This window comes from Jaculus jaculus, chromosome 10 (assembly GCF_020740685.1).
Source record: "Jaculus jaculus isolate mJacJac1 chromosome 10, mJacJac1.mat.Y.cur, whole genome shotgun sequence".
Taxonomy (NCBI): domain Eukaryota; kingdom Metazoa; phylum Chordata; class Mammalia; order Rodentia; family Dipodidae; genus Jaculus; species Jaculus jaculus.
This window is the reverse complement of record NC_059111.1, coordinates 83,268,771-83,288,397: the sequence shown is the minus strand read 5'-3', so window position 1 is coordinate 83,288,397 and position 19,627 is coordinate 83,268,771. Positions and strand designations below refer to the sequence as shown.

Below are 19,627 nucleotides of genomic sequence, written 5' to 3'. Positions count from 1 at the left end.
CCTTTCTTAGAAGGGAATATATGTTCACTGAAACAATGGAAAGGAAAGCTGGAAAGTTAGGTTAGGGGAGAGTTGGATGGAGAGAATGAAACTATACTGTGCCCTCAAAGATACAAGTGACCTGATGAAAATAGAATTTATACACTGGAAAACAAAGAAAAATTCATTGTAGTGGAACTGGATTCGCCATTGTTACTAAGTTTCATGAGTTGATTATGCCTGAAAAAGTATTAAAAATGGAATTGTTTCATGAACAGTGTAGCATATTATGAATCTTATGAGATAATATTTTATTTGGCAATATTGAGGAGAAGAGGCATATCTTCTAAGTGGCGCTGACATAATTTCTCAACATTTTTCTGCCCGAAGACATGGTGGCAGCCTTCCCAGGAACCATCTCATAGATAGCCACAATGATTTGGCAAGCAGATAATGCCTTTCTTGTCATTGCAAAATCTTTTTGAATAAAAGAAGCAGTGCAAAGTTCAGATTAACAGTGTTATGTGAATATAAATGCTTCTGTGGAAAAAAATGTATCTGAAGTCATGTGTGGATAGCTGAACAGACTTGATCTTTCCAGATAGTTTCTTGTTTTTATTTCTGCATGACATTGTTAGGATATTTGAGATTTTATTTAATTTTATGTAATTTATTTCTAAACTTTCAGCTAGTTTGGACAAGGTTAGTGTTTTCTGCTTCTGAAAGCTGTTCCCTGAAGTTACCTCCATATGAGTTGTTGGTCAGGGAGGCCAGAGAGGCCTCTTTACTAGTATAAGCTATTGATAGTACTCTTGGTTGCCCACCAAAGCTATAGAAGGTATGCCCCTGTTACTGAACACTCTACACTGTTGGGTTGCAGGACATAGAGAAATCAAGTTTGAAATGAGCTGGAAGCTTCCTCTTTATTAAGTAGCTTTCGTAGTACCAGAAGGATACTGGGAGAGAACAATAATCAATATTCTTTCCCAGTTGTATACCCTTTGGCTCTACAACTGACTTGCTAGGTAAGATTCACTTTTGCACTGGTATAATAGTGGCATGATTATGATGGTAATAACCAACCACTTTCTGATGGGCTATGAGGCCTGCCTCATAGGAGGAATACATTTCTTGTTCTGTAAACCTGATCAGAAGGTCCTGGCTGAGAAGGTCAAAGGATCCTAGATGGGAACTTACTACTAATGTTATGCCCACTGTATAGGTTATGAAACTGCCTTCTAAATATTTATACCTATAGGTTAGTGCTCAATCTTGATCAGAGTTTTTTTTCACAGAGGGCTGATGTAATTCAGAGATTTATAGATGGCAAAAGTACTAAAAATAGGATTACTAGTGTGAACTCATCTTTAAATTGGACATCACCTCCATTTAAGGTTCAGGGAACATCATGAAAGTGTTAGAAAAAAACATAAGAGCCAGTGGATGGGGAAGAGTACCATGGAATGCTATCATGATATGCTTACAAGATGTAAGAGTTGGTAGACCACTCTTTGTGATGGTGTTAGGAGCGAAATTACATGTTCTAGAACTATTTGATGGTAGACCACATGGTATCTTAGAGGGCAAACATAGGTTTCTAGGGATTGTAGACTTTCCTTTTTCCTCTTTGCACAAAGCCAAGAGAGCCATTCCTCACTTCTGCTTTTTGATCACTGTTTTTTCTTGTAGAGTTCTTCTATTGTGGAGCTTTCAATCTTACCACTTTCTTTGTGTTCAAACACTTGATATTTATTCATCTCCTGGTATTTCTCTTATAGCAATGCAGATCTTTTGAAATCTGTAACTTAGTCCTTGAGTCTCTGACATTCCAGCATCTTTGGGTAGGCATTATTTTTTTCTAACAAATCCTTATCAAACTTTTAGTAAGATTTAGGTTTTGTATTAGATACTAGACTCATTAGCAAACAAAGTCTGTCTTGTTAGTTCTTTCTATTTTAAGGTGTTAGATAATCACTGTATGTCATATGGTTTTATGTGCTAAAGAGAAAAAAAATGGGTAAAAGTTATGATTGGAGCTGGAGAGATGGCTTAGCAGTTAATGTGCTTGCTTGCAAAGCCAAAAGACCCAGGTTTGATTCCCCAGGACCCACGAAAGCCAGATTCACAAGATGGCACATGTTTCTGGAGTTTGTTTATACCAGCTACAGGGCCTTGTATGCCCATTATCTCTCTATCTGTCTCTTTCTGTCTTTCTTATGCACTCAAATAAATTTTAAAAAATAAAATAAATAAAGTATAGGAGGAAGAGTGAGGGATAGAGTGAGGCTACGGCTACTTTCTTAGGTGGCTGTACTGAAAGCCAAGCAAAGTAAGATGGTATACCATACGATCTGTTGGTTAGGACCAAGTCATCCTAAAATTTAGCAGTTTATAAACAGGAGGTATATACTGTCTCATCATTTCTCAACTAAGAATCTGGAAGTGGTTTAGCTGGGAGTTTATGCCTAAGGTTTCTTCTCAGGAGGTTCAGACTAGGTTGTTCAGAGCAGGCACCTCAAGGATCAATGGGGACTGAAGAATTAACCTTCCAGTCACTGACATGGCTGCAGACAGTCTCTGTACATTAAGAGCTATTACACTGGGGCCTCAGTTCCTTGCTCCATGGTAGTTTGCCTCTGGCAGGGCACCTGATGAAGGATCAAGAGCAAAAGAGGGTGCCACAGGCTATTATGACTTGACCAGGGAAGTGACACCTCACTGATTGCTTTTTCTAGGTCTTCTTTATCTTAAAGTGCTTCTTTTCGCTGACTTGCTTTTGCTATTGGATGCATGTGGTTTTCAAACTTAGCTTCTTTCTCACTTTTCTTTTCAAATTTCCTAACAACACAGTTTGTGTTTGCTCCTTAAACCTGTCTATACCTTGTCTTTTGTCCACCTAACTCCTGTACCTGGCTTCTGATCTTTCTTGCTGTGGTAAACCTGTGAATAGTAAAGACTAATTAAATCCATTTTAGTTTGATCTGGCACTTTTAATTATTTATTTATTGAGACTGCTGGCACTTTCTTATATGCAGAGGTATGCTGTGTGGAAGGTAGAGGACAATCTTTTTAAAAATATTTTATTTATTTGAGAGAGAGGAGGGGAGAGAAAGAGAGAGAAAATGGACACATTAGTGCTTCCAACCACTGCAAATTGACTCCAGAAACGTGTTCTACCTTGTGCATCTGGCTTATGTGGGTACTTGAGAATCAAACCTGGATCCTTAGACTTCACAGGCAAATGCCTTAACCATTAAGCAATCTCTCCAGCCCATAGGACAATCTGGAGTGTCATTCCTCAGGCATCATCCACCTTTTAGGAGACAGTATCTGTCACTGGGTTGGAACTTCCCAATTAAGTTAGACTGGCCAATGATCTTCAGGAAAGCTGCTCTCTCTGCTTTCCCAGTGCTTCTATTACAAGAGCACGCCACCACATCTGGCCTATTTTATGTGGCTTCTCAAGGCTATCATTTTACCCACTGAGCTATCTCCCCAGCCCTTAGGGGTCTGTCTCTCCCTCCTTCCCCCCACCCCCTCTCTCTTTCTCTCTCTCTCTTCCTTCTTTCCTTTCTTCCTTCCATTTATTTTTTAAGAGAGAGAGAGAGAGAGAGAGAGAGAGAGAGAGAGAGAGAGAGAGAGAGGGAAAATTAGAATGCCAGGGCCTCAGCCACTGCAATTGTACTCCAGATGCTTGTACCACCTAGTATGCCTGTGCAATCTTGCACTTACATCACCATTGTGCATCTGGGCTTTGTAGGATGTGGAGAGAAATTGGACATGGGTCCTTAGGCTTTGCACTCAAGTGCCTTAACTGCTAAGTCATCTCTCCAGCCCAGGGGTATGTTCTTGACTATAGGTTGATCACAGTCCTTACTACCACTAAAACTACACTAAGTATATCTGACACTCCCACATGTGCGATTGGATAAAATGTATGTGCATGCATGTGCATATATGCACTCATCCGCATGCATGCCCACACTTCTATTGTTTATTATTTTTTGGTTAGTGACATCTAAGCATCTATGTAAAAAGTATGAAAAATCATACTTTCCAAGCTTTAGTTTTCATACCCTGTAAATCACCAGGATAGTCTGTCTTTCCATCTCCCTCTATTTTCTGTCTTATCTTTTCCTAGTTCCATGCTCCTTGTCTAGCTTGGCAGTTTTTTCCTCTTCTGAACCTGTGCTGAAGATCTGTGCTTTCTGCTCTCACCAGCTGCTTGCCTGAAACATGCGTCTCAGCATTTTAACACTAAAGTTCTCCAGCCATCATTGAGTCCACATTATCAAGTGGAACCTGGATTTTTATTTTGTACAAATCATCACTCAATCTCTGTTTATAGTCCTGACACAAGTTTTTTAAAAATATTTTATCTTTTTATTTACTTATTTGACAGAGGGGAGGAGGGAGAGAGAATGGGCATGCTAGGGCCTCCAGCTACTGCAAATGAACTCCAGACACATGTGCCTCCTTCTGCATCTGGCTAATGTGGGTCCTGGTGAAATTGAACCTGGGTCCTTTGACTTCGCAGGCAATTGCCTTAACTGCTAAGCCATCCCTCCAGCCCAAACTTTTTTTTTTTATATGATCACTGTATTTAATGTCCATAGAATAGGAAAGTTCTTGAATTTTCACTAAAAGTCATGCTCTTTTACTCTTCCATTGTTTCCTCCATTCTTTTTCTTCTGTCTTTTCTCTCTACACGATTAACAGGTCATTGCAAACACAGGTTCCTTGTGTCTGTTTCCGTGCTTTCCACCTCGCCAGCCGTGATTTCCAATCAGAGTTAATAACTTTTTCTTTCCTTTCCCTCTCTTTTATTGCTCTTACATTATTTCATTTTCTTGTTGATCCTTTCTCCTTCATGGAGCATGGATGGTGTGGGGTAAGGTCGATATCTCTTTCACCTTTATGCCAGTAACACTTAACTGAATTCCAGCATTCTGGTGTCAGCAGGTAACAAATTACATGTAGTTGCAGTCAGTTAATCTGGCCTCAGTTATGGTTTTGTAGCAGAAAACAAGAATCCATAAGTAAAGCTCTTTAGTGTCACACAGTAATTTAAAAGGAAAATCTTAGTATGTAATAAATGAGTGATTGACAACTATAGGTTAAGAACACAACAGAATATAGAATTAGCAGAATGAGGAAGCAGAGCATCTAAGGAAGGAAGGGGTAGGAAAGAGAGTCCCTCTCCCCAAGTCCCAGGACTGAGACCAGACCTCATTGATGATATGTCTTAAGACATACAGCAGTAAAGGTTGCAAATAACTACCACAGTAGACACTGATAATCTGTCTTCTGAGATTCTGGGGAGAAGTCATTCATGGTAAGGTACTAGACTAAAGAACTCACTGAAAATCTGTCAGTGGGGATGGTACTTTAGAAAGCCACTCTCAGGATGCTAGTGAAGAGCTCCTCAAGGTTAGTCCCATCTGACTGCAAGAAGAAACCCTACTTCCTCCTGTGTGCTTTCTCAAGCACACTGCAGAACTGCATAAGTTGTGAGCATGGCAAGGGAAGGTGGAATGGGAGCTGCAAACATCAGTTGATGACTGGCACAGCTCATCCCTTTTCTGTTCAATTTAAGAAATATCTATAGCAGAAATTTTATACACACACACACACACACACACATGTACTTTAATATGATTCTTAGACAAACTATATTGTTGAAATATTAAACCTTAATTACATTTTCCTTCATCTAGATGTGTTAAAAATTACTTTTTTTAAAAAACAAAGATCTCACTGCATAGCTAAGTTTAGTTTTAATCTCACTCTGTAGCAGGATGTGAACCAGTTTTTGTCCTGCCTCAGCCTCTCAGGTCCTGAAATGACAGATGTATGTATCCCTAAGTATGCAGACTCTTTGGGGAGACTCTTGAGTTATCATAAGAAGAAAAAATAGGTTTCCTGTGACTTCTTTAGGATTCTTAAGAATAATAATATTAAAACATTGCTTAGTGGATCTGTACTGCTATTCAGCTCAGTAATTTAGAATAAAAATAGAAATTTAAGACAAACCCTTGTGCATTTTCCAAAATATACCCATCCTGTCCATATTTCATGATTATCTCTCTATAGTTGTAAATTGATTTTTACTTATCTTACCTGTTATTAATGGATAACTGTATGTTCTATATAGTCTTAGCTAGTATTACTGGACAGTTAAGTGTAACTTGTAGGTATTTTTCTATAGCATCCCGTTTTTGTAGCTATGAGAAGACTGAAAGAATTTGGGGAGCCCATGAAATGAAAATGGGGACAAACTACCCCTCAGCTCTGCTGTGAAGCAACTTGGATTAACATTTACATATGATGCCTATGTTCTGGAGCAGTGGATTCACCAACCTCTTCACCTTCCAGACCTCCCTCAAAGACTTTCTTGTGTTCAAGTTGTCTAGAACTCTCATGTGATGCATGTGTATGTGTACATGTGTGCACATGTTTATTTAGTTCTCACAGTTTCAGATGCTAGGAAGTTCAAGGTAAAAATTAAAGCAGATTTTGTGTCTGGTGACAGTCTCTTTCCTGGTTTCTAAATAATCCTTTTCATTTTGCTCTCACATAGCAGAAACATTGAGGGAGAACTCTAGTGCCTTTTCAAGGACTATACCTTAATGAGTACATCTGCATAGGTACCCTTGAACTTCCAGTGGTGGGTTTGTATGAAAAGAACACGTCATCTTACAGGATCTTGACTGCATACCACCTCTGTCAACATTCCTGCAGTTCAGAGATATTTGGAGTCTTGATGATGTCATGAGTCATCATGTATTATATTGTACATGTACTATATAAAATTTTCAATCTTGGCAAACTGTTTGGAGTCAGTAACATTGGCTGAATTATATAAAACATTAGGCTTTAGTGGCAATGCCTAATTGTTAATGGGCTTTGTTTTGTTTTTCAGGTTTTTCTAAAGAGTGACCGAGTAGCAAGAATGGTTCAGTGTGGAGGGTGTTCTGCTAATGATTTCAGAGAAGTTTTTAAGAAAAACATAGAAAAACGTGTGCGCAGTTTGCCAGAAATCGATGGCTTGAGCAAGGAGACTGTGCTAAGCTCCTGGATAGCCAAATATGATGCCATTTACAGAGGTGAAGAGGACCTGTGCAAACAACCAAACAGGATGACCCTTAGTGCTGTGTCTGAACTTATCCTGAGCAAGGAGCAGCTTTACGAGATGTTTCAGCAGATTCTAGGGGTTAAAAAACTGGAACACCAGCTCCTTTATAACGCATGCCAGGTGAGTGCCGAGATGTATCCCTTTCTGTGTCTGATGCATGCAATGAACATCAAGTGCTGATAAAGCCTGTGAAGATGTACTTGTCTTCTGATAATCAGCTTACTGGAAAAGTTAAGTGAAATTGAATTTTAATAAATCAAATAGTGACATTTGAAGGAAGTATTATACGGTGGAGAAAGAATGTCACTATCTTTATTCAGCAAATGATGGTTGCTGTGTACCCCATTTTGGGACATCAAATTTGTGCCTATTGGATATATATGGGACATGCCCAGAATAGTAAAATAATAATCATCTGCTGCCTAAACAACCTTTGCAATTCATAATGAGCAGGTGCTCCTCAGTGCACAGTAATTTGTCATAAAGATATGGTGCTAGTCCTTTGAGATTTGTGGAAGTAATTGAAATTTCAAATTCTTTTCTTTAACTCAGCCAGAAAGAAATGAATTGAGGACAATTGTTAAACTATGTGATTTAAAGTAATGACAGTTAATAATATATTTTCCTTTAACTTGTTATTCAGTCATGAATATGAAATATTGAACAAGATCCCATGTTTCATGTTTTTCATTTTTATACTATAGGTTTGTCTAATAATGTATTCCTCATGTATTTGCAGTTTTGCTTAATTTGGTTGTATAAATTATTCAACTCGGCCCTAATATACAATGTAAATTAACAAAATTCTGGAATTTTAAAATTCATTTGTTCTTTAAGAGAAACACTTCTATGATGCCAATGTTTATTTTTAATCCTCCCTTCGCAAAACTACATCACTTAATTTCTGTATTCTATTCATATTCCTTACTTTGCATCACTAATTTGTGAGTAATTTCATATAAATAAGAGTTAATAGGAAAACAGGATGTTACTTTAATCCTGTGACCAATTCATGTGCCCACCTAATCCTTTTATTTTCTCATTAAACTAGATGGTAGCTTGAGAATAGTGAAAGATGACTTTAAGACCACAGTCTTGTATTTTTAAATATAGATACTTTGTATTTTTTAATGAAAATGTTCTTTGTATAATTTAATGTTGGTGAGCATCACTCATTAGTAATATTCATAGGGATTTATTCTGAATTTATTTAAGTCAAAAGCCTCACTAGAGGCATTAGAAAAAACAACCTGAATAAAATAAAATATTTCTTCTCCATGTTCCAAAATCTTAATAGAACATCTAGGTTTCTGGATAAATTATTACTCATGTATTTACATTTATAGGCTGTATTATAATATCATAAAGTATATTTCCATGTACCTATGTATTTATGCTTATAAACTCAAAATTTACTTTTAGCCTACTTTTTAAGATCATTCTTACAGTTCAGGTATGAGCTTGCTAATTTTACCCTCTGTGGCTTGAAATTTAATTGTAACAGTAAATTTAGTTTTCCTTTTACTTTTATCAGAAATTTTCTTATGAATTTTGAAACTCGTCCAGGTATATACATACACATATTTATTAGGACTGCTCTGTTTTCTTGTCAAATTGAATCCCTTATCATGATATGCCTGAAAGTCTTCCTTTCTTCTTCTTCTTTTTTTTAATATTCCTTTCCTTAAAGCCTGCTTTGGTTAGGATTAACATGGTGAATACTTTGTCACCATGCTTAACCTTAACTTTTTAAAAAAAGTTTATTTACCCATTTGAATGAGAGAGAGAAAAAGGCAGATAGAAGACAGAGAATGAGGGCCAATAGCCACTGCAAACAAACTCCAGATACATGTGCTGGTTTGTGCTATGGTTTATATGGTTACTGGGGAATTGAACATGGGTCCTTTGGTTTTGTTAATGAGCATCTTAATCACCAAGCCATTTCTTTAGCCCAACCTTAACTTTTTTTTCAATGAATTATTTTTACAAACTTTATTCATATTTTTAGTTAATTTTGTACTCAGTGTATTTAGTCAAGTTGGTACTATTGTTAGCCTCCTCCCTGCCTTCCCTGCCTCCTCAGGATCTCTCCTACTTTGGGAATATGTGTTGTGGGTTTAGCCATCAATTATGGGTAGGTGGCAATGTCTCTGTGTATCATGACTCAACACATAGCTCTGACATTCTTTCTCCCCTCTCTTCTGCAAATTTCCCTGAGCCATGCTGAGTTCATTTTAGATCTGTTTCTGTGATGAGATCTTGGGAGCCTGTTTCTCTGGGTACCTGGTTTAGTAGGAGTTGATTGTTCTCTGTGTCTATCTCCTTTACCCTTAATTTTTTTTCTATTTATTTGAGAAAGAGAGAACAGAGAGAGAGCGTGCAAGCGCAAGCGAGCACATGAACATGCCAGGGCCTCCTGCTGCTGCAAATGAACTCCAGACACATGCATCACTTTGTGTATTTGACTTTTAGTGGGTACTGGGGAATTGAATCTAGGCTATCAGGTTTTACATGAAAGTACCTTTAAGAGCAGAACCATAGAGCCATCTCTCTAGCCCATCTTAAGTTTACCTTTTACTGATATCTTTATTTTTAATTTTTAAAAAATATTTTTGTTTATTTATTTATTTATTTATTTGAGAGTGACAGACACAGAGAGAAAGACAGATAGAGGGAGCGAGAGAGAATGGGTGCACCAGACCTTCCAGCCACTGCAAACGAACTCCAGACGCGTGTGCCCCCTTGTGCATCTGGCTAACGTGGGACCTGGGGAACCGAGCCTCGAACCGGGGTCCTTAGGCTTCACAGGCAAGTACTTAACCGCTAAGCCATCTCTCCAGCCCTATTTTTAAATTTTATTTTATGTAGATTGCATACAATTTGGTCTTAAGGGTTTTGTTTGGTTGATTGGTTGGATTTTGTTTTATTTATACCTATTCTGATAATTTTTGTCTTTAAATAGCTGTATTCAGACCCCTTGTATGTAGTGATTGCTATAGTTGGATAAAATAATACAGCATGAAACTATTGTTATTTCCTTGATACTTTTCTTTGTCCCAAATTTTAAGCATTCTATAATTTGGATTATATACTTATGATTCAATGTTATGTCTTCTTTTGATATAACAGTTATAAATGCTTTGTCTTAAAATATATTTAGTGATTGCTCTGTGTTATATAATATACACAAGAAAATAATCTAAGTCCACAGGCAAGTCACACTAGAGAGCATCTACTCCATGATTCAGTATTCCCAGACCCTCTTTTCATCTGTTATATTGCTCTCATTCATTTTACCTCCCCATAATAATTCTGTGTATAGTGACTGTCATTTTTATACACTTATCCTTTCTGTTATGAGAATAAAGATCATATAATTTTTAATGTATTTTATTTATGAGAGAGAGAGAGAAATGGGCGTGCCAGGGCCTTCAGCCACTAAAAATAAACTCCAGATGCTTGTGCCCCTTGGGCATCTGGCTTATGTGGGTCCTTAAGAATTGACCTGGGATCCTTTGGCTTTGCAGGTAAATACCTTAACTGCTAAGCCATCTCTTCAGCCCAGATCATATAATTTTTGGCTTCAGCTGTTCTTTCTTTATTTAAAAAAATATTTATTTATTTATTTATGAGAGAAAAATAAGCAGATAGAGAATGGACACACTGTAGCCTCCAGCCATTTCAAATGAACTCCAGATGCATGTGCCACCTTGTACATCTGGCTTACATGGTACTGGGGAATCTAACCTGGGTCCTTTGGCTTTGTCAGCAAGTGCCAAGTCATCTCCAGCCCCGTTGTTCCTTTGATATAATTTCTTCCTTTCTAGAAATAAAGACTATTTACATGTACATTTCCTTTTCCCCTCAGCATTTTTAAATATGTTTTATTTTATTTTTTGATATTTTTAAAAATTTATTCATTTTTATTAATTAGTTTTGTACTCGTGAATACAGTCAAGTTGGTACCATTGTGAGGCTCACCCATGTCCCACCTGCTCCCCCTGACCCCTCCTTGTTGAGGTATATGGGTCATGCATTGTGGAGTTAGCCCACAATTATGGATAGGAGAAATGTCTCTGTGTATCATGACCCATCATGTGGTTGTGGCATTCTTTTTGCCACCTTTTCCACAAAATTTTCCTCAGCCATGTTGGGTTCATTTTGGGTCTGCTTCAGTGATGAATGAGGTCTTAGGAGCCTATTTGTCTCTGGATATTTGATTTGGTAGGAGTTGATTTTTCTCTGTGTCAATCTCCTTCACCCTCGTGGTGGTACCAGGTTCACCAAGAACACATCACCCTTGCTTATTTTGCCAATTATTTTTAGTTTCATCTGGGTTCCTTTTGAGGTATGATGGGGTGGTTCTCTCCTTAGGATTTGCATCTATCTGAATTATAGAGGAGAGAGAGATAAGAGAGAGAGAGAAAGAGGGAGAAGCTGTAGAACATTAAGATCAGTCTTCATCATACCCTTTCCAGTGCCTTGTGACTCAGGTGTTCCCTCTAAGGGCCTAGTGAAAGTTCAACCATTTGCTCTGCCTTTTAGGATGTAGAATTTTATGGTACCATTGCCTTTTGGGTCTAGATTTGTGTCCCCCACCCCCTACCTTGTCCTCCTCTCCCTCCCCACCCACCCTATTGTCTAGTCCTTGGGATACTTGCTGGGTATATTGGCCTCTTGGGAAGATTCAGGTTAGGTGCTGTAGATGAGTGAGTCTATGTGGCGATTATCCCCTCAGCATTTTAAAGAAAGATATTTCTTACAGGACCAATGTTTTGGTGATGCATTCCTCTAGTTTTTGATTAAGAAAGTCTCATTTTTTGTTGCTTTTTCTTTTAGAATAAAGTCACTAGATATTAGAAATATTATTTAGCTCTATTTTTTATTTTTGCTTTCAAACTACAGGATCTTATTTTATCTTCTTATTGCTTACATGATTTCTGGTGTGGTTTCTGAGGTGATTCTCATACTGTGCTACCTATAGGTAAGATCCTTCTTCCCTTGCCATATAACTCCTTTCAGTCTGTACCCCTTCTCTTGCTGTTCTCCAGTTTGAATCCAATATGTGGGGTAAAGAATTATCACCACTTCTTCTTTGTAGTTTTCTGAGCTGTTATACTTGTTCATAACATAAAGCATCAGTTTTGGAATGTTTTCTGCTGTTACTTTTTCAAATATCCCTTCTGACTGTTCTTCTGATATTTCATTTATGTTTGTTACTTCCTTTCTATCTTGCCCACAGCTCACAGGGATGTTTGCTTCTGGTTAACTCTACTCACCAATTTCCTTTGCTCTCTGCATTTTAGTTTTGAGGAGTTTTTAGTGACCTTACTTCAAGTTCATAACTCAGAGGCTCCACTTCTGTGGATGAGAAGATCAAGAGAGTTCATTTTTCTTTAGTTCTTCATTTTTTTTTTGTTTTATTTTTATTTATTTGAGAGTGACACACAAAGAGAGAAAGAGGCAAATAGAGAGATAATGGGAGCACCAGGGCCTCTAGCCACTGCAAATGAATTCCAGATACAAGTGCCACCTTGTACATCTGGCATATGTGGGTCCTGGGGAATCGAGCCTCAAACTGGAGTCCTTAGGCTTCACAGGCAAGCACTTAACCACTAAGCCATCTCTCCAGCCCCTAGTTCTTCATTTTTTAACCATTGTTCTTATTTCTATTTTTTTAAAAACTTTTTTTTTCCTTTTAAAAACTTCTTGTATTAGTCATTGTATTCTTGTGGTTTTTTTTTCAACTTTTTTATTTGAGGCTATCAGCCTATTACTAGAATTATAATAATGTTAATTAAGATTCCTAATTTGATATTTTCATATCCGTAGCACTCCAGTATCTGGTTTAGGTTTAAATTTTCCTTCACATTAGTTTTTCTTTTTTTACCTGGTGGCATACCTTGTGCATTTTTATTGAAGCCAAGAATGCCAAAGCCGACGACAGGGGTTGAACTACTATGGCTCTGTTATGAAGATTCTGATATTATGTGTAAGAACTGGGTTGTGCCTAATGTTTCTTGTATCCATAGGTTCAAGAAACTTCAAATTCCTCTGGTATGATTGTTTTTGTTTCTACCCTCAATTCTTGGCTTCCTTCAAAACTTTTCAGAAAGTTTGGGTCTTGTATCTGTTGTTGTTGTGATCCATGCTATGCTGGACTTGTATTATGGCAGTATGTTAGAGAAAGGAGAGTACGTCATTTAATCAGATTAAATTGTATTTTTCTTTTTTATATAATTTTTTTATTAATTAGTTTTGTATTCAGCAAATATAGTCAATTCGGTACCATTATTAGGCTCATCCCTGACCTACCCCCTCCCCACTGGCCCCTCCTTGTTGAGGTATATGTGTCGTACATTGTGGAGTTAGCCTACAGTTATGGGTAAGATAAATGTCTCTGCATATCATGACCCAACATGTGGCTCTCACGTTCTTTCCGCGCCCTCTTTTGCAAAATTTCCCTGAGCCATGTTGGGTTCATTTTTGGTTTGCTTCAGTGATGAGGTGTTGGGAGCCTCTGGGGCTCTGGCTCTGATTTGGTAGGAGTTGATTTTTCTTTGTGTTGATCTCCTTCCCCCTTGTGCTGGTATCCGGTTCATCGGGACAACAGCATCCTGGCTAGTTTTGCCAATTTTTCTTAATTTCAGCAGGGGCCCTTTTGAGGTATGATGGGGTGGCTCTCTCCTTAGGATCTACATCTATCTGAAAAAGAGAAGCAGATTCTCCAACGGAGAGTAAGTTAGCACTAGGACAATGAGATAACCCTTACTTTGTTAACAGAGAATTTAATAGATGTAGGCCCTCTTGTAGCCCATGATTGATGGTAGCTTGATAATGGAGAGTGGGCTTATGTTTGGGTATGGTTCTGACTTGTTTTCCAGCTTCAGCTATGGGTCTCGTACCACTGAGGGATCAGTTAGCCAAATCAAGAGCAGTTGGTTCCCCACCATGGCTGTGTGCCACTATTGCACTTGTGTGGCATCACAACAGGTTATTTGCTGCTAAGTAGGTTAGACTATGAGTTGCTTGGACAGATATTGGTCATTCTGTTAAATTGTATTTTTCATGGATTTATATCCCAGAGATGAAACCTCCACAGATGTTTCTGTGTTGGTTCTGTGTTTTGTCCAGTGGATGTGTTCCCTCCTTCCTTTATGGCCTGTATTCCTCTCTTTGCCTATACCATTCAGTGTGTTTTCCTAAAACTCTATATACTGTGATCCTTATATACATATGTTGTTGTGGTTTTGTTTTTCTAGACAGGAAAGGAAGCTTGACTGGGATGGTATTTTCCTCCTCATGCTGGAATTAGTTTTCATTATATCCTTCTAGCAAAGAATCTCCCTTGATAAAGATGAAGGATCTGGAAGACCTGACAAAATAATTTCTTCCCCACTTCTTGCCTTGGCTACATAGGACTCATTCATACTTGTGAGAATGTGGTATCTAGTTATATGGAGAGGAGACTTATCGTTGCTGGCCCAGGAATTTGTGCGCTTTTAGTTATTTGACAAAATTACTAAGTACGTGACCCTGCTGTATGTGGTACCCAGCGAATGTTCTGAGTTTCAGAGTTATGTTTTCTTTTTTTTTTTTTAAATTTTTTATGTTTTCTTTATTTGAGAGCAACAGAGAGAGAGAGAGAAAGAGGCAGAGAGCGAGAGAGAGGATGGGCGTGTCAGGGCTTCTAGCCACTGCAAACGAGTTCCAGATGCGTGCACTCTCTTGTGCATCTGGCTAACGTGGGTCCTGGGGAATCGAGCCTCAAACCGAGGTCCTTAGGCTTCACAGCAAGCGCTTAATCACTAAGCCATCTCTCCAGCCCCCAGAGTTATGTTTTTAAATGACTTGAAAGCAAGCCAGGAATGGTGGCTCACACAAGTTCATGTCCAGCCTGGACTAGGGTGATACCCTGCCTCAAAAATAAGTAAATAAATATATAATTTGAAAAAACAAATGACAAAAATTAAGATGTAAAATTTAAATGATTTTACATAAATTATGTAAATAAGAAGATAACAGATTTTTTTTCTTATGAGGAAGATATATATTTGTATCTTGTAGTTTCTATATTATTGTCTCCAACGAAGGTTACAAAATAAGGAAAGTAAGCAGAGGTCCTCACATCAAGTAGTCTGTTCTCTTTTAAAATGAAGTCTGGGAAATGAAACTTGAGTGTGGTTTGGGATGAGAAAGAGAACCTGAGCAGGCAACACTGTTGGAGCCTGGCTGAGGCTAGAGGCTCAGTAGAGATCCCAGTGATTCACTTCACCATTCCCTCATGTCAGCAAAGGTTTTGAAGATTTCTACTGGCTGTGTTAGTCATGCTTGTGCTCAACCCTTAATTTTGCCAGCTGCAACCTAGAAAATAGTAAAAATATGTAGTGTACTTGAGGATCAGAAACCCAGGATACAGAGCTGCTGTGGAGTGATGATCAGTACTTAAACACCCTTGGTTCAGCTCCCCAGACTTGAAGAGGAAAATGCCATGAATGAGAAATAAGCAGTGTCCTGGCTACACAGGAGGACTTAGGAAATCACTTGGTCTGATTTCTTGTATCTGTGTTAAAGGATTAGCATCTGACATGGAAAGTCAGTATGTGACCTCCTGAAAAAGCGTAGTGGTTTACATTTCTACTGTTCTGAGCCAGTGAATGTTTAATTGTCAAAATGAAGGCATTAAGAACTTCCTAAGACATCAAGTTAGGAGAGGCACAAGTGACAAGTAAGCTTTATAATCAGGGATAATTTTAAGCAAAGTAGTTATTGTTATAAAAAAGTATAAATGCAACAAATATTTTAAAAAAGAGTAAGAATAATACAATTGTTATAAGTTAAATATTGTGATATTAAAATTAATTTAAATATTTTTAGTGTTTGGTCTGTAGATAATATATCTTCAGGATTACATATGCATATGACAAAAAAATTTAGGAAAAATACAGAAGAGAAATTCAAGTCCAACTAGGCATAGAGGCTCATTCCTTTAATTCCAGCACTTAGGAGGCTAAGGTAGGAGGCATGCCATGAACTCAGGGCCAGCCTGAGCTACAGAGTTCCAGGTTAACTTGGCCCTGTTTACAAAGAAAATCAAGGGCATATTTTAAGTGAATATTACAGTTCTATAAGAATATAAAATTAGTAATCGTGATTTAGTTAGCTCAGAATATTCACAGTACTGCAGGGCTGTAAATAAAGAAGGAAGAATATGCCTATTGCAGTCCGGTTCGCATTGCTGGTGGAAATCACCCAACCAAGAGCAGCTTCTGGGAAAAAGAGATTTATTTTGGCTTACAGGCTCGAGGGGAAGCTCCATGATGGCAGGGGGAAACAATGACATGAGCAGAGGGTGGACATCATCCCCTGGCCAACATAAGGTGGACCACAGCAACAGGAGGGTGTGCCAAACACTGGCAAGGGGAAACTGGCTTTAATACCCATAAGCCTGCCCCCAACAATACACTCCCTCCAGGAGGCATTAATTCCCAAATATCCATCAGCTGGGGAGCTAGCATTCACAACACCTAAGTTTATGGGGGATACTTGTATCAAACCACCACAATGCCAATATAAAGTCTAATTTCTAAAAGTTATTCTGGATATGCAGTTATATTTTAGTGAAATGGCTACTATGGTGTACCAGTGTGAATAATATGAAAGCTATGTATTTTATACTTACAAGTAAATTAAATAATTTTACTTTACATTTTGTAACAAAAATGAAGTTAGGCAGTAACAATCAGTTGCTTTTCTATAATCAGAAATTAAATGCTTATTAAAGATTATTTTTAAATATGACATAAGGTAATACAGCATGTTCAAATTAATTAGTAGGCACATTATCAATAATAATGCAGTATAATCAATATGTTCATTGTGGTGTGAAAAGAGAACTAAGTAAGGTTTGGATATTTGCTAGACTTATTTTAAAAAATAACAAAGTCAGGCTGGAAAGATGGCTTAGCAGATAAAGCACTTGACTTTGAAGCCTAAGGACCCATGTTTAACTCTTCAGGTGCCACGTTAACCAGACACACAAGATGATGCAAGTGCCCAAGTTCCCATATACATATAGGCAGCACATACATTTAGAGTTTGATTATAGTGACTAGAGGCCCTGGTGCACCAGTTCTCTCTCTCTCTCAAGCACATGTGCACTCACTTGCTCTTGCTCTGTATCTCTCACACGAAAAAAATTAATAAATAAAATAAGACAACAATGTCATTACAAATGGCACAGTAATGTGGTAAATCCCTCCTTCCTCCCAGGTGAGTCTGGGAAAGGCAGTATAATCTTTGGATGTACCATGAAGAACTTTACCAAAATAATAATTTTGCACATTTGTCAAAGTATTCTGGGCAGAAAGAGAAGCATTTAGAGGCTGTGGAGCAGTAGAGCTGTAGGGCCTTTAAGTCTTCAGTATTAGTGGACTATACTGGAGAGATGGGGTTGTGGTTCAAGATGACATTCCCAGAGGTAGCGAAGGTTATTATAAACTGCTGAGAAATGTACAACAATACATGACTAGTGTTTGAAGAAAGGAGTACATAGTACAAGATCTATTCATGATATTCTTCTCCTTTTACCTTTATATTTAGATTATAAGAGGATTAAGTAACTCAATTTTAGAACTATCTGAATTCCAATCTTTTCTGCCAAAGACAACCTTCATCAATGTTTTAAAATCTTATTCTATTAACTGAATAAAGTGACTCATCTAGATTTTCCCAAAAGTCAAAGCAAAGTTAATTGAGATCTTGATCCCTTAACAACCCCAGAACCTGATTCATCATGTTCCTAGGACTGTGAAGTATTAAGTGCTATCATAGAAATGCTTGCATATTTCTAAGTGGTAATAAATATTTGTGAATAGTTAAAATATGTTCTTTATAATTCTGTTTTTCTAGAAGTTTAGATTAAAGATTAAAGATTAGAGATTAGTTTGGATTTTAGCTTTGGGCTGCTTGTTTCATATTCAATCAAATAATGGGCCTGTTTTTACTTTTCTCTTGCCTGTACTGTTCTTACTAGTGACTATTTTGACACGCTCTTGGTTCCATACCCAATATTATGCTTTAAAATTCCACTCAGTCTCTACCCCCCAGAGCTATATACCCTAGGTCAAAGCACTGGACGAGAAACTTCTCTGAAAAGGGCAAAATGAAAGCTTGAAAATTATAGCAAGTCTAAATTTTGCCAATGCTTGTCTAGTACAACTTTTTTGTCTATTTTTATTTATTGATTTGAGAGTGACAGACAGAGAAAGGGGCAGATGGATAGTGAGAGAATGGGTGTATCAGGGCCTCCAGCCTCTGCAAATGCACTACAGATGCATAGGCCCCCTTGTGCATCTGGCTAACATGGGTCCTAGGGAATTGACCCTTGAACCAGGGTCCTCAGCTCTAAGCCCTAAGCCATCTCTCCAGCCCTAGTACAACTTTTATATAAAGCATAACCTGATGCAGCCCTCAGTCTTATTGTAATAGAACTCACTCCAATCTGGCATTATTGCTCTAAGCACTCCATGTATGGTAGCCCTCTTTCTTGTGAAACAACACTTTTTTAAATTATTTATTTAATTATTTGAGAAAGAAAAAGTGGCAGATATGGCAGAATGGGTGTGCCAGCCACTGGAAACTCTGGACACCTGCACCACCTTGTGCACCTGGCTTACATGTGTACTGGATAATTGAACTCAGGTTGTTAGGCTTCTCAGGCAAGTGCCTTAAGTACTAAGCCCTCTCTCCAGCCCCAAAACAGCTTTAAATAAGGCTCTTGGAAACAAGAATTTTGTTTCATATGTGTTGAAATAAAATATCTGTCCATGTTGATACAGCATGTGGTGATTGAATCTGGAAATCTAGAATTTGTGTGTGCATGTGTGTTGGCATGTGTGTGTGTGTGTTGTTGTTGTTGTTGTTGTTCCTTGCCTTCCACATTGTTTGAGGAAGGGTTTCTAATTCTCACTGCAGTCTTCAGTTCAGCAGGCCTGCGAGCCTCTGGATCTGGGAAGTTCTCCTGTCTCTCTTCCCCTTCTTGCCATAGGCACATAAGGGGGATTACAGAAACCTACCACAGCTTCTGGGGGTTCTGGGTATCAAACCCAAGATACTCAGGCATAAGTATTTTATACACTGAACCATGCATCCTGGCCCCTGAAAATCTTAAATTTTAATGAGAGTTAAGGTTTGAAAATAGATATTTGGAAATCATGTGGGAAATATTAGTATTTTAAGCCATATCTCAAATTCTCTTTATTCTTTAGATGAGAATAAAATAATGAATGCTTTCTGTTCTGTACAGAACAATTTGATCATCATTGTAGTAAGAAATTATTTATGTAATGAATGGCCATGATTAATTTCCACTACTTTTGACAAAGTGATGGGAAGAATTCCATTAGTTTTTAACATTTAGCATTATGTTGTTATCTATGTTAATTCTATCCCGTCATTCTGAAATGAATAATTTCAGATGAGCAAGATGTACATCTCAGTTTATAAATCATA

The 19,627-nt window shown here is 37.8% G+C and overlaps 1 protein-coding gene across 20 annotated transcripts in view; it reads left to right on the top strand.

Moving 5' to 3' along the window:
• The window catches only part of Cadps2 (calcium dependent secretion activator 2), a 586,012-nt gene that overhangs the window by 209,463 nt on the left and 356,922 nt on the right, over positions 1–19,627 (top strand). For all 20 annotated transcript variants that reach the window (XM_004658596.2, XM_004658595.3, XM_004658593.2 and 17 more), the window contains exon 3: positions 6,902–7,234. In XM_004658596.2, the coding sequence (XP_004658653.1) occupies positions 6,902–7,234 (333 nt within the window). The remainder of the gene's footprint in view (positions 1–6,901; positions 7,235–19,627) is intronic.